The sequence below is a fragment of the Populus alba genome, chromosome 3, assembly GCF_005239225.2.
Source record: "Populus alba chromosome 3, ASM523922v2, whole genome shotgun sequence".
Taxonomy (NCBI): Eukaryota; Viridiplantae; Streptophyta; class Magnoliopsida; order Malpighiales; family Salicaceae; genus Populus; species Populus alba.
In genome coordinates, this window is record NC_133286.1 from 611,791 (window position 1) to 630,608 (window position 18,818).

General features: G+C 31.2%; 1 protein-coding gene and 1 long non-coding RNA gene across 5 annotated transcripts; both read left to right on the plus strand.

Moving 5' to 3' along the window:
* Positions 1-922: 922 nt before the first annotated feature.
* LOC140955423 (uncharacterized) lies at positions 923-3,846 on the plus strand. The gene is made up of 4 exons (XR_012169441.1): positions 923-937; positions 1,581-2,367; positions 3,106-3,176; positions 3,832-3,846. It is a non-coding gene; the product is annotated as an uncharacterized lncRNA (long non-coding RNA).
* A 5,668-nt stretch (positions 3,847-9,514) lies between these two features.
* On the plus strand, positions 9,515-17,210 carry LOC118035419 (MACPF domain-containing protein At4g24290). 4 transcript variants are annotated; one of them, XM_035040981.2, is made up of 9 exons: positions 9,516-9,779; positions 10,248-10,522; positions 11,089-11,140; positions 11,243-11,327; positions 13,653-13,854; positions 14,737-14,805; positions 14,958-15,144; positions 15,427-15,593; positions 16,225-17,210. In XM_035040981.2, the coding sequence occupies exons 2-9, from the start codon at positions 10,262-10,264 to the stop codon at positions 16,915-16,917; spliced, it is 1,716 nt and encodes a 571-aa protein (XP_034896872.1). In that variant the 5' UTR covers positions 9,516-9,779; positions 10,248-10,261; the 3' UTR covers positions 16,918-17,210. The 4 variants fall into 4 exon arrangements, with proteins under 4 accessions (XP_073264333.1, XP_034896872.1, XP_034896871.1 ...); XM_073408232.1 differs by having other exon boundaries at positions 9,515-9,779; positions 10,139-10,522; positions 11,089-11,327; XM_035040980.2 differs by having other exon boundaries at positions 10,243-10,522; positions 11,089-11,327.
* The last annotated feature ends 1,608 nt before the right edge of the window (positions 17,211-18,818 follow it).

An 18,818-nucleotide genomic window follows, 5' to 3' on the forward strand; every position in this document is an offset into this window, starting at 1 on the left:
AGAAGAAAAAAAAAAAGAATGATCTGATTTTGAGAGAAAGAGAGCTACGGGAGAGATAAGGGAAAGAGGAAGAAGAAGAAAAGAAAGGAGAGAAGGAAAGGAAGGAGAAGAGAAGTAGAGGAAATAAGTAAAAAGGTAAGATTTATAGTTTTAAGTGTATAATATGTTAAATTTCGGTTTTGATTAATTTTGAGAGTTTTGAAGTTTGTATTTTGAGTTAATTGATGAATTAATTTGAAGGTTAGGAGTTGATTATTGTGGGTATTTGATTAATTAGTTGATTTGGAGAGATTGAATTGAAAGATAATGATTTTGAGTTATGATTTTGTTTAAATGGTGAAATTGTGTTAGAAATAAGGGGATAACAGTAGGTGATCTGTTGAAATTCTGGGTTTGAGGTTGAAGATGACGAAAATTCAGTTTGGTCCCTCAATTTGCAGAAATTGCAGTTTAGTCCCCAAACTTTGGAAATTTTACAGATTGGTCCCTGGGACATAAATTGAGATTCTGAACAGAAATGAGGATGATTTAAAGGCAAAATTCCAGTATAATTGATATTTTCAGTTTGGTCCTCCAAGTTGACAAATTACGATTTGACCCCTAATATTTTGATAAAATCACATTTTGGACCTTGGGGCATAATTCAAGATTCTGGACAAAGATAAGGATGAAATTATGGATAAATTTCAGTATGGTCATGTATTTACAATTCGGTCCTCAAAATTGGGTAAAATTACGTTTTGGTCCCTGTTTTGGAAAATTGTCATTTTAGTCCCTAAACTTGGGAGATTAAGCCCAGTTTATTTTATGCATTGGTATCTTTTGTTTGATTTGTTTTTGAGTATATTTCATATATTTATTGTAGGTTCTCCTAACGATCCTTAATCGGATTTTTCGGGTCTTTTGTCTGACTTTCCTTTAGTTCAGTATTTTCCGGGTGAGTGGAATAATCTTTAATATGCATATAATATAAATAAATATGTATGTTGAGTATACAATAAGTACAACTAGTAAATTTCTTGAATATTTATATATGTTGCTTTATTTTCCGAGTACTAATTTATTATTGAATTTGCACTCGCAATCTGTTAAAGTAAATTCTATTTGATATGATATACGTTTCTTTGATGATTATGTGAATATTTGTTATGCCTTGATATGGGACTTGTCAGTACTCCATGCTAACGGAGAATAGTTAGCCTGTGTGCACATAGTATTCTGTTACCTAGCTGGTGAGAGAGGCATCAGCCTGTGGCGATTGATCATCCCACAGTGGTCACCGACGGGTGTCATCTGGTCACCGACGGGTGTCATCTGGTCACCTTCGGGTGTCATCTGGTCACCTTCGGGTGTCATCTGATCTCTGACATGTAATCCACTACGTTATAATAATATGTTACGTTATGATAACTATATGTTACGTTATGATAATATGTTTAGTAAGTATATGTATATGTATATGTATATTAAGATAAATCATCTTACAACTTATTAATATCTGAAATATCTAAAATGTATATTAAATGTTATTCCCTCACTGAGTTGGTTGAACTCACCTCTCATTTTTAATATTATTTCAGGTTCTTAGTTTCTGGGCCTTTGTTGAGTGTTTCCGCTTCTTCAGTTCTGGTCGGTATGCCTTGCTTGTTCGCGAGGTTTTCCTTTCAGTTTTGTTTTTGATGTCTTAGACGCTCCACTGTTACCTTGTTTTAATTAAATTTGGATTTTGACAATGTAATGAGTATTATGAATTATTATTTTTGTTTTAATAACTATCTTTCGGTTTCATCAGTATTTGAATAATATAATATTTCTGAATATTATGAGCCGCTGCGTATTTTGGAACAAATTGTTCTTTTGATATGTTCGTTCTGAGGCTTAGCGTAGGTGAGGTGTCCTTTCGACACCGCTCCTACGTTGCCGGTCACGGATCCGGGATTTGGGTCGTGACAAAGGTGGTATCAGAGCATGGTTTTATTAAAACCTCGTAATCTATTTGTTTTTGTTAAAACCCTCGTAATATGTGGAGCTTAGGATCTATCTTGTCTTGATGTCATTCAATCTTTTCTATTAAGTTTCGAGGACGAAACTTTTATAAGGTGGGGAGATTGTGATGTTTTGTATTAAAAGGAATGAGAAAAGGCAACAAAGCCCTTGGAGGCTTAAAGAGAGGGTATAAATGATTGAGGGGTAGTGTGGTAATTGACTAATAGTTGATAAATATAAATAAGAAGAAGAAAAAAAAAAAAGAATGATCTGATTTTGAGAGAAAGAGAGCTACGGGAGAGATAAGGGAAAGAGGAAGAAGAAGAAAAGAAAGGAGAGAAGGAAAGGAAGGAGAAGAGAAGTAGAGGAAATAAGTAAAAAGTAAGATTTTATAGTTTTAAGTGTATAATATGTTAAATTTCGGTTTTGATTAATTTTGAGAGTTTTGAAGTTTGTATTTTGAGTTAATTGATGAATTAATTTGAAGGTTAGGAGTTGATTATTGTTGGTATTTGATTAATTAGTTGATTTGGAGAGATTGAATTGAAAGATAATGATTTTGAGTTATGATTTTTGTTTAAATGGTGAAATTGTGTTAGAAAATAAGGGGATAACAGTAGGTGATCTGTTGAAATTCTGGGTTTGAGGTTGAAGATGACGAAAATTCAGTTTTGGTCCCTCAATTTGCAGAAATTGCAGTTTAGTCCCAAACTTTGGAAATTTTACAGATTGGTCCCTGGGACATAAATTGGAGATTCTGAACAGAAATGAGGATGATTTAAAGGCAAAATTCCAGTATAATTGATATTTTCAGTTTGGTCCTCCAAGTTGACAAATTACGATTTTGACCCCTAATATTTTGATAAAAATCACATTTTGGACCTTGGGGCATAATTCAAGATTCTGGACAAAGATAAGGATGAATTATGGATAAATTTCAGTATGGTCATGTATTTACAATTCGGTCCTCAAAATTGGGTAAAATTACGTTTTTGGTCCCTGTTTTGGAAAATTGTCATTTTTAGTCCTAAACTTGGGAGATTAAGCCCAGTTTATTTTTATGCATTGGTATCTTTTGTTTGATTTGTTTTTGAGTTATATTTCATATATTTATTGTAGGTTCTCCTAACGATCCTTAATCGGATTTTCGGGTCTTTTGTCTGACTTTCCTTTAGTTCAGTATTTTCCGGGTGAGTGGAATAATCTTTAATATGCATATAATAATAAATAAATATGTATGTTGAGTATACAATAAGTACAACTAGTAAATTTTCTTGAATATTTATATATGTTGCTTTATTTTCCGAGTACTAATTTATTATTGAATTTGCACTCGCAATCTGTTAAAGTAAATTCTATTTGATATGATATACGTTTCTTTTGATGATTATGTGAATATTTGTTATGCCTTGATATGGGGACTTGTCAGTAACTCCATGCTAACGGAGAATAGTTAGCCTGTGTGCACATAGTATTCTGTTACCTAGCTGGTGAGAGAGGCATCAGCCTGTGGCGATTGATCATCCCACAGTGGTCACCGACGGGTGTCATCTGGTCACCCGACGGGTGTCATCTGGTCACCTTCGGGTGTCATCTGGTCACCTTCGGGTGTCATCTGATCTCTGACATGTAATCCACTACGTTATAATAATATGTTACGTTATGATAACTATATGTTACGTTATGATAATATGTTTAGTAAGTATAATGTATAATGTATATATGTATATTAAGATAAATCATCTTACAACTTATTAATATCTGAAATATCTAAAATGTATATTAAATGTTATTCCCTCACTGAGTTGGTTGAAACTCACCTCTCATTTTTTAATATTATTTCAGGTTCTTAGTTTCTGGGCTTTGTTGAGTGTTTCCGCTTCTTCAGTTCTGGTCGGTATGCCTTGCTTGTTCGCGAGGTTTCCTTTCAGTTTTGTTTTTTGATGTCTTAGACGCTCCAGACTGTTACCCTTGTTTTAATTAAATTTGGATTTTGACAATGTAATGAGTATTATGAATTATTATTTTTGTTTTAATAACTATCTTTCGGTTTCATCAGTATTTGAATAATATAATATTTCTGAATATTATGAGCCGCTGCGTATTTTGGAACAAATTGTTCTTTTGATATGTTTCGTTTGAGGCTTAGCGTAGGTGAGGTGTCCTTTCGACAAACCGGCTCCTAACGTTGCCCGGTCACGGATCCGGGATTTGGGTCGTGACAATGTTAGTTTTTTTTTTTATGTTTTTTTCATTTTACTTAATCTATTTAATTATCACACTTTTATGATACGACTTTGCAGCCAGACCCACATCTAGGGCTATTGAGTTTGCTATTGCAGTCAAACACACTTAAACTTGGATCATGCAAGTTTAATATTATTATTAATATTATAAATATTACTATTAGGTCAAGCGTTGAAGCCAAACCTAAGACTCTTGGGTGTAGTTTTGCAGAATTTTAAATCTAATACTTTTAGATCTTAGCTTTTTTGATATTTTTTATACAAAAAACAATTGACCCGTGGCATCGCTCGGGTCATCTAACTAGTTTAAAATATTTAAGATCTAAAATTTAATTTGAAAAACCTTACCTGATCTAAAAAATCTAAAATTTAATTAGGATTGAGTTTTTTTTGGTTGAACTAAATAAAATTTAAAATTGGTGAAAATATAGTTTGAGTTTTTTTTTCAATCAAATCTCATACAAAATTGATGTAGCCTGTTTGTTTTTGCATTTTAAATTTATTTTTTTAAAAATTGAATATATTTTTTTACTTTCAAATTAAATATGTTTTTGGTGTTTTTAAAATTATTTTAATGTGCTGATATTAAAAATAAAATATAATATTATTTTAATACATTTCAAAAATAAAAATACTTAAAAATCAAATAAAACCACATTCTTAAATAAACTTTTTTTTTAAATAACATTTGTTATGATCTTGCTTAGCAACTGCTTTTTAGTGCTCGTTTGGCACTGCGGTCCAACTTGCTTTTCGGAAAATTTCAATTTTTTTTTTGCTAAAATTAAGTGCGGTTTGTACTTTTTGGATCGTTTTGATGTGCTGATAATCAAAAATAATTCTAAAAAATAAAAAAACATTATTAGCATGCTTTTTGACACGAAAAACTATTTGAAAAGTAACCGCTACCACACTTTCAAACACCCTCTTAGCATACAAGTCTGGTGGCAAGGATTACCAAGCTTTATGTTAAAAATCAAAAATATTAAGAACTCTAAAAGGCGTGGAAAGTACTGTAGCTTCCCCACGCCTTTTAATTATACTTATATAATTATTATTATTATTATTATATATTATTATTATTATTAAATTATATTATTATATTATAATATTTTCTTTCTCTTCTATAGCAGTTTTTTTTTTTCTGCTTTTTTTTTTCTGTAGCCTTTTTTTTCCCCTTTTTTTTCATTTGTTTTTTTTTTCTGGAGCTTTTGTTTTTTTCCCACATTTTTTTTACCAAAATTGACTTTCTTCTTCATTTTTTTTTTAATTTTTTTTTTCAAAATTATCTTTACTAATTTTTTTAAATATTGAGCTGGTTGAAAATTTACTATGTAGCTTTTTTCTTTAAAACATTGTGGATTGCTATAATATTTTCATACATTGTTTTTTTTTTTTCATTTTTATGATTTATTTTATTATTTTCTTTTTCAAAATGATCTTTGTAGATTATTTTTATATATATATTAAGTTTGGTTTGAGAATTTAGTTTTGTAGTTTTTTTTTAAAAAAAAAAAAAACAATATGGATTGCTACAGTGTTTCCCCTGTATTTGTTTTTGTTATTTGCAGTGTTTCCCCACATATTTTTTTAAAAAATTATCTTTATCGAATTTATTTTTTCAATATTGAGCTGGCTGATAATATAGCTTTAGCTTTCCCCACATGTTTTTTTTTATTTTTTTATTTATTTTTCTTTTTTCAAAAATTGTCATTTTTTACATACTTTTTTTTGTTTTGTTTTTTTAGAATTATTTTTTTGTTGATTTTTGCTGTTGAGATGGTTGAAATTTTAGTTTTTTTTTGTTTTTTTTTAAGCTCCCTACGTGTTTTTTTCTCGCTTTTGTTTCTTTTTTTTACATGTTTTTTTTTTTTTTTTTTACCCAAAATTGAAATTTTTTTAAAAAAATAGTCTTTGTTAGTTTTTTTTTTTATATTAAGGTGGTTGAGAACTTAGCTTAGTAGCTTTTTTCAAAAAAAAAAAAAAACACTGTGGATTCCTACAGTGTTTCCCTTACATGGTTTTTGTTTTGTCTACAGTGTTCCCACATGTTTTTTTTTTAATTATCTTTGTCGAATTTATTTTTTCAATATTGAGTTGGTTGAGAATTTAGCTTTAGCTTTCCCCACGTTTTTTTTTTTTTCAAATTTTTCCCAAAATTGTCTTTCTTCTTATATTTTTTTTTCATAATTATTTTTGTTGATTTTATTTTTTTACTATTGAGCTGATTGATAATTTAGTTTTTTTTTTTTTTTCTTTAAAACACTAGATTGCTGCAGTGTTTCTCTACATGGTTTTTTTATTAAATAATTTTTTTTCAGAATTATCTTTGTCAATTTTTTTTTTTATATTAAGCTGATTGAAAATTTAGCTTTGTAGTTATTTAAAACACTGTAAATTACTATAGTGTTTTCCCACATGATTTTTTGCCTTGCTACGGTGTTTCCCCACATATTTTTGTCGATGTTTTTTTTCCAAAATATGTTTTTGTCAAATTTATTTTTTTCATACTGAACCGGCTAACAATTTAGCTTTTTTCCCTTAAAACATCATTGATTGCTACAGTATTTTCCCATATGCTTTTTTTTGTTATGTTTTTTTTTAAATGGTCTTTGTCGTTTTTATTGTTTTTGATATTGAGCTGGTTAAAAATTAAACTGTAGATTTTCTCATGAAACACTTTAGATTGTTATAGTGTTTCCATGGATTTTTTTTCCTTTCGTTTTTTTTTATATTTGTCAAAATTATCTTTATTGATTTTTTTTTTAATATTGAGCGCTTTGTTTTTCCATTTTTTTTTTATTTTTTTTTGCTTTTTTTTTTTTCCAAAATTGTCATCTTCTTTTTTTTTTTTTTTGTGTTTTTTATAATTTTTTTTATCGATTTTTTTTTAATATTGAGCTGGTTAATATATAGCGTTTTTTTTTTAAAATATCGTGGATGGTAACATTTTTTTATATGAACTAATTAGTAATTATATTATATTATATACCTATTTTTTTGTCCTTTTTTTTCTTTTTAATTTTTTTTAAATTTTTTGTTTAATGTTATTTTTTTTATTTATTTAGTTATCAGATTTCATGATACGGATCTCGGGTTTGATGGGTTAGCCTGATTTGACAAATTATTTTTTTCATTTAGTTTAGTTTGTTAAAGTTAATTTTTCTTTCTATTTAATTATCAGACTTTTACTTTCATGACACGTGTCTTAGGCTTAACGGGTTGACTTGGTTTGATAGGTTAACCCAGTTAATTCTAGGTAAACCCGTCATTTGTTTTTCTATTTAGTTTCAAACTTTCATGATGTGAATCCCAATTTTATAACCTGGTTTTTTATAACCTGGTTTTATTTTTCTTCAAGTTTTTTTTCCTTTCTAATGATTTTTTTTCTTTGTTTTTTTTAATCATCTATTTAATTATCACACTTTTTTGACACGATCTTATATTTAGACCCACATCCAATATTTTTTGGTTCAGTGTTGCAGCAGGCTCACTTAAAATTGGTCATGCAAGTTTAATTTTATATATTAGTATTATAAATATTACTTTTAGGTCAAAACGTTGTAGTCAAACCCAAGTTTCTTGGGTATAACTTTGCAGAAAAACCCAAGATTTTTTAAATTTTTATTTGTTTTAATATTTTTTATGCAAAAAAAATGACCCGCGGCATCACGCGGGTCAAGTGTCTAGTCTTAATTCAAACCTCGTGTATTCAAAACAAACTTTAGATACAGGAATCGCTCTCCATGTAAAAAGTAAAAATTCAATCCTTTCCTTCAACAGGTTTATGCAAACTTAACCTTGTGCTATGGTCATTGTTGTCAAATCCTGGTATTTGAAAATAAATAGTTATTTTTTAAAATATTTTTTTTATTAAAAATATATTAAAATAATATTTATTTTAAATATCTGTCATAATTAATTTTTAAATTATTCCTTAAATTCAATTTTTTTCTTTTAAAAAATCAAAAAAAATATTCAAACTAAAAAAATTCAAAAAAATAATAATAATAAGAAAAAGAATACCAGAACCTCCTGAAAATGATTATAATTTGGTTAAGAAAGTTTTAAAAATACAAAAAATTGAAACAATATCAATACAAGATATGACTCGAGGGTGTATGATCACACATGTAAGACAATATCAATACATTAAAAAATACAAAAATTAACTTTTTATAAAAATAATTTTAAAATATAAAAATAAACATGCTCGTGATAAACAATAAATATGGTATTTGAGTAAAGAAAAAACCGATCGCATTTGACTAAAGAAAACACTAAAGCTTGTCTTGTCGTCGATGCAATTAGGTAAGAAAGAGAGATGACAACGAGCTGTCCGAAGAAAACTTAAAACATAAATAATAAAATAAAGGAAAAAGTTACATCACTACAAAAAAAAAAAAAAAACTAGAAAATGCCAACGAAATTATCTTGTCACGGAATATTTGTTTTGTCATCGCAATGATAATTAATATTCATATTATTCAGCCTTTTTTCTCTTCTTCGAAAACTCAACGCCTTTATTTTCCTCCACCGCTACCTTCACATGCATTCAAAGTACTGCGTAAAGTCTTTTAAATTTTTTTTTTTTATGTTAAAATATATTAAAATAATATATTTTTTTAATTTTTAAAAATTAATTCAAAACATAAAAAATAATTTTTAATAAAAATTTAAAATTTTTAAAAATACAAATTACACCACATTCCCAAATGGTACCAGCCATTAAATAAAGTTGGGTCTATCTTTCAAGGAGCCACTTTTTCTCATCAAATTGTTATCGATAAAAGTAAATTTTATAAATAAAAAAAATTATATAATATATTTTTATTTAAAATAATCAAGCTTAATATAACAAGGTTTAATTTAATAATTTAGGTTTTTTTTCTCGAGTTTGATTAATTATCAAAACTATTAAAATTATTAAAACTATTAGAAAAATAATTAAAAATAAAAAACAAGGTATTTTAAGAGTATTTTGAAACAATTTAAATTTTTTTATTTGTTTTATATTAATATATTTATTAGTATTTTTATATGTTTTTAATTTGCTGATGTCAAAAATAAAAAATATTAATTTTATTTATTTTTAAATAAAAAATATTTTAAAAAACAATTATTAATATATCCTTAAATATACCGAATAAAAGTAATATTACGGTGGAATAGTCTAGAGTGTAGACTAGTCTGTCCCATCCCATTCATTCACATGTCAAACAGAATCTCTATGCTCTGGTCAAACTTATTTTTTTATTTCTATTTTTATTTCTGGGCATTTCTTCTTCTTATTCTAACAAATTAAATCACTCCCATCAACACCTTTTCTTTTCATTTAGGGTTTCTCTCTCTCTAGAAACTCCCCCCCTCTCTAAAAGGATTCTCCTATACCATCCCGTTTCTCGAACCCAAAGTCCGGTTCTCGCGTCCTGCACAGCTCATTTGTCAGTTTCCGAGCTCCACACTGCTATAATTTCACCGCTGTTTGAGCTCGGTTTTTACCTGTAGTTGATGACTCAAGAAAATCGATTGCTTCCATGTGGGAATGTACGGATTTTACTTCATTTTGAGCTTAATACATGCATGCGTTTCACCCATCGCTCAAAGGAGCTTAGATCTGCTTTCTGTTTCAAAAACTGCTTCAAATTCGCTTAAATGTGACCATGATTCTGTTTTTTATTTTTTCCAACTCTGAAGCATTTTGTGGGTTGATTGATAATATAGTTGAATCATGTATGGTTAATATCTGCTAAGTGTGTTTTTTTAATCATTTAATTAATTTAAAAGAAATTGTATTAAATTACCCTAAAAAATGAGAACTTGGTTTTATGCCTTATAGACGAGTTCAAAAAACTATCTTTTGTCGATTGGAGCTGTTTTTGAATTGGTTTGTTGCTTAATTTAAGGGATGTGTAATGCGTGTGGATTTTCAAGGGCAGAGTAGAGCATGTTTTGACGTAATAGAGCTAATTAATGGTTTCTGAAATGGTTGCTTCTGCTTTTGGTGAAGAGTAGTGACGTGCTGAGTAATGGCGCTTAGAGTTCCAGCTCCCGAGGCAGCTGAGATTGCAATTGGGGCAATAGGTCGTGGATATGATGTGGCAATTGATCTAAGATTGAGGTATTGTAAAGGGGATCTAAAGGATCCACGCTTGATCGAGATTGATGAGGATGGGGGTCGAGAAATCATTTTGCCAGGTGGGATTTCAATTCCTAATGTGTCCAAATCGATAAAGTGCGACAAGGGGGAGCGAACTCGGTTTAGGTCTGATGTTCTGTCATTCCAGCAGGTTGTTGCTAAATTGTTTACTTTGATCGCCTCATAATTTGATTGTTTTATGACAAAACAGATTCGGAGTTCTTTGCTTTTGCTATTAATTAGTTGGTCAAAACACATTTCTGCCTTTCCATCTCCTATAATGTAATTTTTTCTTGATTGCTCGCTTGATTCTTAATGCACTCCACTCTTTCCTCTGCATTGTTATAATCCATATGTCAATTGAACTGGCTCATTTAAATTGTTGTTGCATTGCCTCTTTTATATTACCTTTTCTTCTAGTTAAAACCTCTTGACTCAATGAACTGTAATGAAAGTTTCTCCAGAGATCAGTTTTTTCTACATATTTGCATAGCTAATGGGATGAGTTGTGATGAGGTTTTCATTCTTGCTGTTTGTCAAATATTTAACACGCTGTTCAAGATACTGGATTAGGTTGTTGGAAGGGCAGTATGCTTGTTCCTTTTGTTTTCCATGCCTTACGTGACAATAGAATATGACAGAGAAGGATATCATGTTTGTGGGTTTCTTTTTCTTTCCTGTTTCTCATCGCCTTCACTTTTCCTTGCATTCTTCCAGATGTCAGAGCAGTTCAACCAGGAATTGTCTTTGACTGGAAAAATTCCCTCAGGTCATTTCAATGCCATGTTTGAATTCTCAAGTTGTTGGCAGAAAGATGCTGCCAACACTAAAACCCTTTCTTTTGATGGAGTGTTCATTACGCTCTATACAGTTGCTTTAGAGAAGTCTCAGATGGTACTTCGTGATCATGTTAAGAAGGCTGTCCCATCAACATGGGATCCTGCTGCATTAGCAAAGTAAGTTTTTTATATTTTTATTTTCAATCAAATTGTGAGATTTCAATCATTATTCATGCCTCATCTGAGAGATAGCTTGTCGATTCTGATAGTGACTTCTATTATAAACTCTTGATATCCAATAGAACCTTTTTTGTTTTTAATAAATATCCATGATTTTGCTATTTTTGTGTCATCAGAATCTCTGAAATTTAAAATGGCATGCACCGATTTTATCTTATATGACAATTTCATATAACAGTGATGTAATTAATTGGATGTGTGAATCTATAGCTTATGTTTTCTTTTTATAGAAGATTGAACCCATAAAGTAGGGTTAATTGGGAAGGAAAAAAAAATGAAAAGGAGAGGAAGAACAAGGAATGGGAAGAGAAAAATGAGCAAAGCAGCTCTTCTAAATCAAACCCAAATCATTATGCCAGAGAACCTGTCCATTACATTCATAGCATCCCTACTTGTAAAACTGAAAGATGGGGTATGGGATATGAAATGTGAAATTAAAACTTATCAATTAAGAGATTCTAAACATCTCGGAAGATCTGGAGAACCCAAAGATAATACAAGTCCTACATTTTCACCAACATGTGTTCTTTTCCCACTAAAATTTGTAAAAAAAAGAAGCTTATAGCTCATCCAAGATCATCTTGTAAATGTTGGTTTGCTTTCTTGTTTTTTCATTCCCTTTCATAATGCAAGAGAAAATCATTCAGGTACGTCATTAGTATGACTGACAGACTTGTCTTAAGCTAGTGCATATCTTAAGATCTGTTATATTTATCTTTTGTTGAACCTTGAGATATTAGAGTACAATTGCTTGATTCCTTGTTAAAACTCTACATATCTACTGGATCAAATATGCACTAGCTTAAAATGAGGTTTCAGTTAAAAACTCTCTACCTGCTCCCTCAAGTAATCTCTTATTGAATTGGTTAAGTAGTTTTACAAATCTACTGTAATGCCAGTCTTAGAGGCTTCATATTTCCACTATAATAAGAGTTTTTTTCAGTTTAAATGCTATGACCTAATTAAGTAACCTTTTATTAAATTGGTTATGTAAAATTTTAGAGTTCTACTGAAACATCAAAACCAGTCGCAAGGAAAGCATACTACAGAGCACCGGGAAAAGGAAGTATCTCATAGATTGTGAAAAGTTCAATTTAGAGTACAGAGGATATAAATGTTGTATTACCTTTAAAAACACCATTAACAGTTTATAAACTGTGAAATCTCAAATTGCTAATTGCAAAGGCCTCTATGGAGAGAGGGGTGAAGACCCCATTTGGTTATATTGTCAAACATCCCTATTGAATCCTGATTTTCTACTTTGCTTGAAGCAGTAATTTTGTTGTAAAAAATAGTAACTATGAATTTTTGGATTTTCAGTTGACACTGAACAAGATAATTTAAAAAAGGGGCATAAGATTAATTAAAAATATAAGATAGCATGTGAAGAAAATGGGCTTGTTAATATCGTTCTCTACTCTCTCAAATGTCTGCAATTCTTGTCAACAGCCTTGTATAGCAAGTAATGTGTTCTGCATTTTGACCACCTTGTATGGCGTTAACTGTTAAGAATTTGCCACCACCCTCAGAAAGAAGAATCTTAAATGGGTACTTTTACTGGCATGCTTCTATGTTAATGCCTTGTTGCACAACGCTTGAATGACTGGACCTTCAAAATCTTGTCTCCAGTGCAACACACCAACAGCTTGGCTGGATTTCATAATGAGTTGCAAGCTTCCTATCTTGCATAACGCAATCAAATTTCATTTTCCAGTAGAGATGTTCATGGCCAGTCCTTGTCATAACAGCATCTGTGCTTTTATAAATAAACATACAGTATTTATAGGACAGAATTTGATGAGTTCCTACTGATAACAATGTGGTGAATGATGGACCTGAGCATGGATGCCGTGGTTGATATGGTTTAACGCAATTCAAGCTCTACAGTTTTATTCTAAGTTCACCCTTTTCGGTTAGATTTATCACTAGGATTTGTGTTTGTTTGTGTTTCAAAGAAACTGTTGTTTGTTTGTGTTTCAAAGAAACTGTTGTTTGTTTGTGTTTCAAAGAAACTGTTATTGCCTTGGCTCCTTTTCCTTTTGTGGGATTGTGATTGCAGCCTGTACTAGTTGAAATGCATGTATTTGGTTTCCATTCTTAAAATTCTGCTCTATATATTGATGTAAATCTGTTTAAAGTGTTTTTCTTTGTCTGTCCTTTTTGTGAAGGTATGTAGAAAAAATTGCTTACCATTTAAAAAAAAGTGTGCTGCCTTAAGTTTTTAAATCAAACTGGAATTTGAAAATATGCTTGTTGTTTCAGGTTTATTGAGACATTTGGCACTCATATCATTGTTGGTGTCAAGATGGGTGGGAAGGATGTAATATATATGAAACAACAACATTCATCAACTCTTCAACCAGCTGATCTACAGAAGAGATTAAAGGAAATGGCAGATAGGAGGTTTTTAGATACGAATGGACAGTATGGTATGGCTTCGGAGCAAGTGGACCAGAATAACAAGGTTTGTGATTAGTTTGTCCATGCTACCTTTTATATATATATATAATTTGGAATCCAAGCATTTAACATGTGATCTGATTTTTGAAATCCTACAATCTGATTCTTACATGTAGATTTAATTTTCTGATCATCACATAACTAAAATACATAAGATTTTACTTGAAATTCTTATGTCATGCTTATTTGATAAACTTTATTCCACAATAACAATCCATGCTGTAGTGTCATGGGTTTCCTTGAATACTTGGATGCTATGGTATGTAAGGTTCTCCTTCATGATCATAGTTGAGCTTCTGCACTTGACTAATTATGGATTAGGCTGGCAGGTTGTTTTTCTAATCCAAATATGTAAAGGAGATTATGAATGTCTTTGAAAACATTTGGATTTGGGAGATGAAGTGCACAACAGAAGTGTTGTTTGGTGTTAACACACGAGATGTTGATCACGATTAGATTTGTTAAGGGAAAAAACTTGTATAATGAGGTTTGCAGTAGCTTGATTTCAGAAATTAGACATAAGAAAAGGTATCCACTATAGACCAATATGGTCTTCTTGGCTGCAAAACAACAAAACCCGTTGTCAAACAGGAACATAATGGTATTATAATTTTTTATTACATAACAGTAATATAACAGCAGTCTTTTGATTCCATGGCATTGAGGCCAGTGCTAATGGAGCAAACCATATGACATGAAGAGCCAAAATTGAAACTGTCACTGGAGTGCAAATGATCTCTAAATTGCCATTATATCAACAAAAATGATTTGCCTGCCGGGTTTCCATGTAAATACCATGTAAACCACATGAGTGTGGGCACACTCAATTGGCGTATTTGTTTATATTATAATTTCAAGGCATCTTATCTAAACACTTTTGCTTCAGCTTGGAATTAGGGAGCAGAGGCTGAGGTTTGCTGATACCAATCCATCAAGCTCGTATTCTCACAAGGAGGTAGTGTCCCTGATATGTTTATTCTTCATTTGGATTGGATGAATTCTTGATATGCTTGTCAAACTCATCTGCTGAAATATTTTGAAGATCTCTAGGGTTTTCTTTGCTGAAAATTATAATTTTGATTGTTATTGTTTAATGACTGATTGCAGGACATTGTAAGAATTTACAAGAGAAGAGGTGGAAGGGATAATGGGATCTTATCCCATACTGAATGGTTGCACAGTGTTCAATCTGAGCCTGATGTTATCTCAATGTCGTTTATCCCAGTTACCTCTCTGTTATATGGTGTCCCAGGGAGTGGATTCTTGAGCCATGCCATAAATCTCTATTTACGATGTGAGTGAAAAATGTTCTGAAGTTTGTAACTTCATTGTATTCTGTTTTGCATTAGCGTTACTAGTGATGAAATCATGTATGGATAGTTATTTGTTTTGGTTTTAGTAAAAATTTGCTTGCTTATCAGTAGACATTCTTTTTCTGGGCTTTGCAATCTTTTTGCCATGAGTTCATTGTGATATTGACATGTTTCTCATTGTAACTTCACTATTGTTCTTCTATTGCTGCGATTCATTTGTGCTCATTAGAAATGAATTCCGTGTTTCTGCTAATGCATACCAGATAAGCCCCCGATTGAAGAGCTACACCAGTTTTTGGAATTTCAGCTGCCTAGGCAGTGGGCACCAGTGTTCAGTGAACTTCCCTTGGGGCCACAGCGGAAGCAACAAAATACAGCTTCATTACAGTTCAGTCTCATGGGGCCAAAGCTTTTTGTGAACACTACTCCGGTAAAGCTTCTCTCGTCTGCTCAAATTGTTGTTTTCAATTGAATTTACTAGATACTTTAAACCATGACGGTCTCGTGCTCATATACTGTGTATTACTTATTGTCTTCAACCAGTAAAGATCTAATATGATGATGTTGTATGGTTTCATGTAAAAAAATAGAATTTCCAAGTAGTGCTATATCCATAAGGACTATTTATCTGAAGCTTTTCTGGTTGATGATGCGGATCCCAGATGTCAAATATTTGCTGTGTGCATTCCCTATACCATAAATCTGGGTATTACTATATAAATCTGTTAGATATAGCTTTTTCAATATTTTTATCTTTCTCAACTTGTCAGTGCTGCCATAGCACAATTGCATTCATCAATCAAGAATTTTAATATCACATCAAAATTTCTTCCAATGCTTCCTGAGAAAATTTCACAGATAAACCAATTAACCCAATTCATTTCATTTTCTTGTTACCAGCGGTTTTCAGGCAAACTAAAATAACTCAAACCATCTAATATTCCTCCATTCAATGATGGTGTAGAATGCCAAAAATGGAGATGGTTCTGCTGTGAATTTGTTTGCTGCTAGATTCTGATTTATAATTCATTCATTTGTTTATTTCATCATTTTTCTGATAGGTTGATGTGGGCAAGAGACCAGTGACTGGCCTTAGGCTCTATCTAGAAGGTAAAAGGAGCAATCGCTTAGCCATACACTTGCAGCACCTCTCGTCTCTTCCAAAAATCTTCCAACTTACAGATGATTCAAATGGTAATACCAACCAAGAATCGTATGAACGCAAATACTATGAGAAAGTTCAGTGGAAGCATTTTTCTCATATCTGCACAGCCCCTGTGGAGTCTGATGAAGATCTTTCTATAGTAACTGGAGCTCAGTTACAAGTTGTGAATTCCGGGTTTAAAAATATTCTCTTTTTGCGACTTCGGTTTTCAACTGTGTTGGGAGCTGTATCTGTGAAGCAACCAGAGTGGGATGGATCGCCAGGGTTGGCACGCAAGTCCGGCCTCATATCAACCTTAATCAGCCATCACTTCACGTCAGTGCAGAAGCCACCTCCACGGCCTGCTGATGTAAATATAAATTCAGCTGTATACCCTGGTGGTCCTCCTGTGCCATCTCAAGCCCCTAAGCTTCTCAAGTTTGTGGACATAACAGAGATGACTAGAGGACCACAAGAAACTCCTGGCTATTGGGTTGTTTCTGGGGCAAAACTAGCGGTTGAGAAGGGCCGGATTTCTCTCCGGGTTAAGTATTCCTTATTGACTCAGGTATTATCTGATGACGATGATGATGTCGAAACGGAGCACTAAAGGAGGATTTTATACTCACCCTACAATGAAGACAAAATACAAGTCCAAAAATGAGAGAATCGAATCGAATCATTGGGATTGGAAGTGGTAGGAGGTAAATTGTTGTTGTAAAAGCGTGTTCACCACCAATTCTTTTGCCTGTAATGTAATTATGCTTCTGCTGTAGATTTATCAATCGGCGAGTTCAATCTGGTTATAAGCTATTTATTCGCCAGGGTTGGCTATCGACTCATCTGTTGTATGATGATCATAGTTATTAAATGTAGCTTGGCTTAGCAGGTTGATCTGATTAATCTATGATCTCAAACCTGATTTAATCGTCCAAGTTTTAATGATTTTGTTAAACCAGATCTAAATTTGATTGGTTCAAGGTAAAACATTTTTGTTTTAATAGAAATAATCAACTTGAATTTATTGGCCACGAGTTGCAATAAAAGTAGAACACTGAAGCAACGTTAGTCTTCCTGATCCGGGTTCATTTGGGGCACAAGACCGGATAACAAGTTAGAAGGGTTTATTACTAATTAATTTTTTTTTTAAAAAAAATTAAAATAATATTGTTTTGATAAAAAAAATTTTGTTTAAAAAAGCTAAATGGATTGAGGATCAAGGACATGTTTGGAAGTTGCTGCGGATATTTTTTAAAATGTGGATGTTTTTTAAAGTGTGTTATTTTTAGTTGAAATATATTAAATTAATAATTTTTATTTTTTAAAAATTATTTTTGAGATTAACGTATCAAAACAATAAAAATATATATAAAAAATTATTTTTAACAAAATAAAATTTAATTTTTTAAAAACACTAGTATAATCACAATTCCAAACACTTTAAAATAATTAAGAATTTTGATTCAGTTATTATTATTTTTTTCCAATCAACATCGATCTAAATAGAATTCAAGTTGATTGTTGGGAGAATTTAGATTTTAAAACTACGTTACACTACTCCATCTCCAAAAGAAAAATTAAAAAAAAAAAATCACAAAATCATTGCATTTAGAACCAACACAAAGCTGCCTCGCTACTTTACCACCTCGCAGTCCCTCTATGGAGTTTTGTGTGGTGAACAACTCTAACTTCTTGTGGCTGTTGGGATATTTTTGGAAGGTAAAAAGGATTGTGGAGTTTTGTGTGGTGAACAAGGTTCAATTGTAGTTTCAAAAAATTTGTTCCTTTAAATTTTACGGCAATTCAAATACAATGTTCGGTAGCTTTTGCTGAATTCAAATGGTTGAAGTAACTTTTTATTTGTGGATAGCTTGAACAATTGAGAAAATAAGGTTGAAGCAGGTTATCTTTTGGTTTTACTTGCAAAAACAAACACCAAGATTAATAAACCTGATTTCGTCCAGCGAATGACTCAATTTAATACCAAAATCTTAGGTTAGAATGGTCAATTCAAGCCGGTCAAAACATTATTTTAATTTTTTAAAAAGTTAAAATGAGTTGTTTTGAATTTTTTTTTTCGAAAATCAAACTGAATTTCAATCCGATTTCAATCAAGTCATGAGTTGACTTGGTAATTAATTGAGTCAAAACATGTGAGCATGAGATTGATTTTTTTTAACCGTGAATAAAACTGATATTTAAAGTCCTTCTATTGGTTACGAAAATTATATCAGTCATCTACTAGTGTAAAATATTACTAGGGCATGTTTGTTTCCTGGAAACTAGTTTTCGGGAAACCATTTTCCAAACTTTCCTGTGTTTGTTTGCCATTAGAAAAGTTAGTCAACGGAAAATACTTTCTAGTCAACCGAAAAACACTTTCCGGTTAACGCAAAACACTTTCCAATCAACAGAAAATATTTCAGTCAAAGAAAAATTTGACTTAATTTTCAGAAAAGTATTTTCCTTTAGCTGTGTTTGTTTTCCGAAAAGTGATTTCTGGGAAATCAC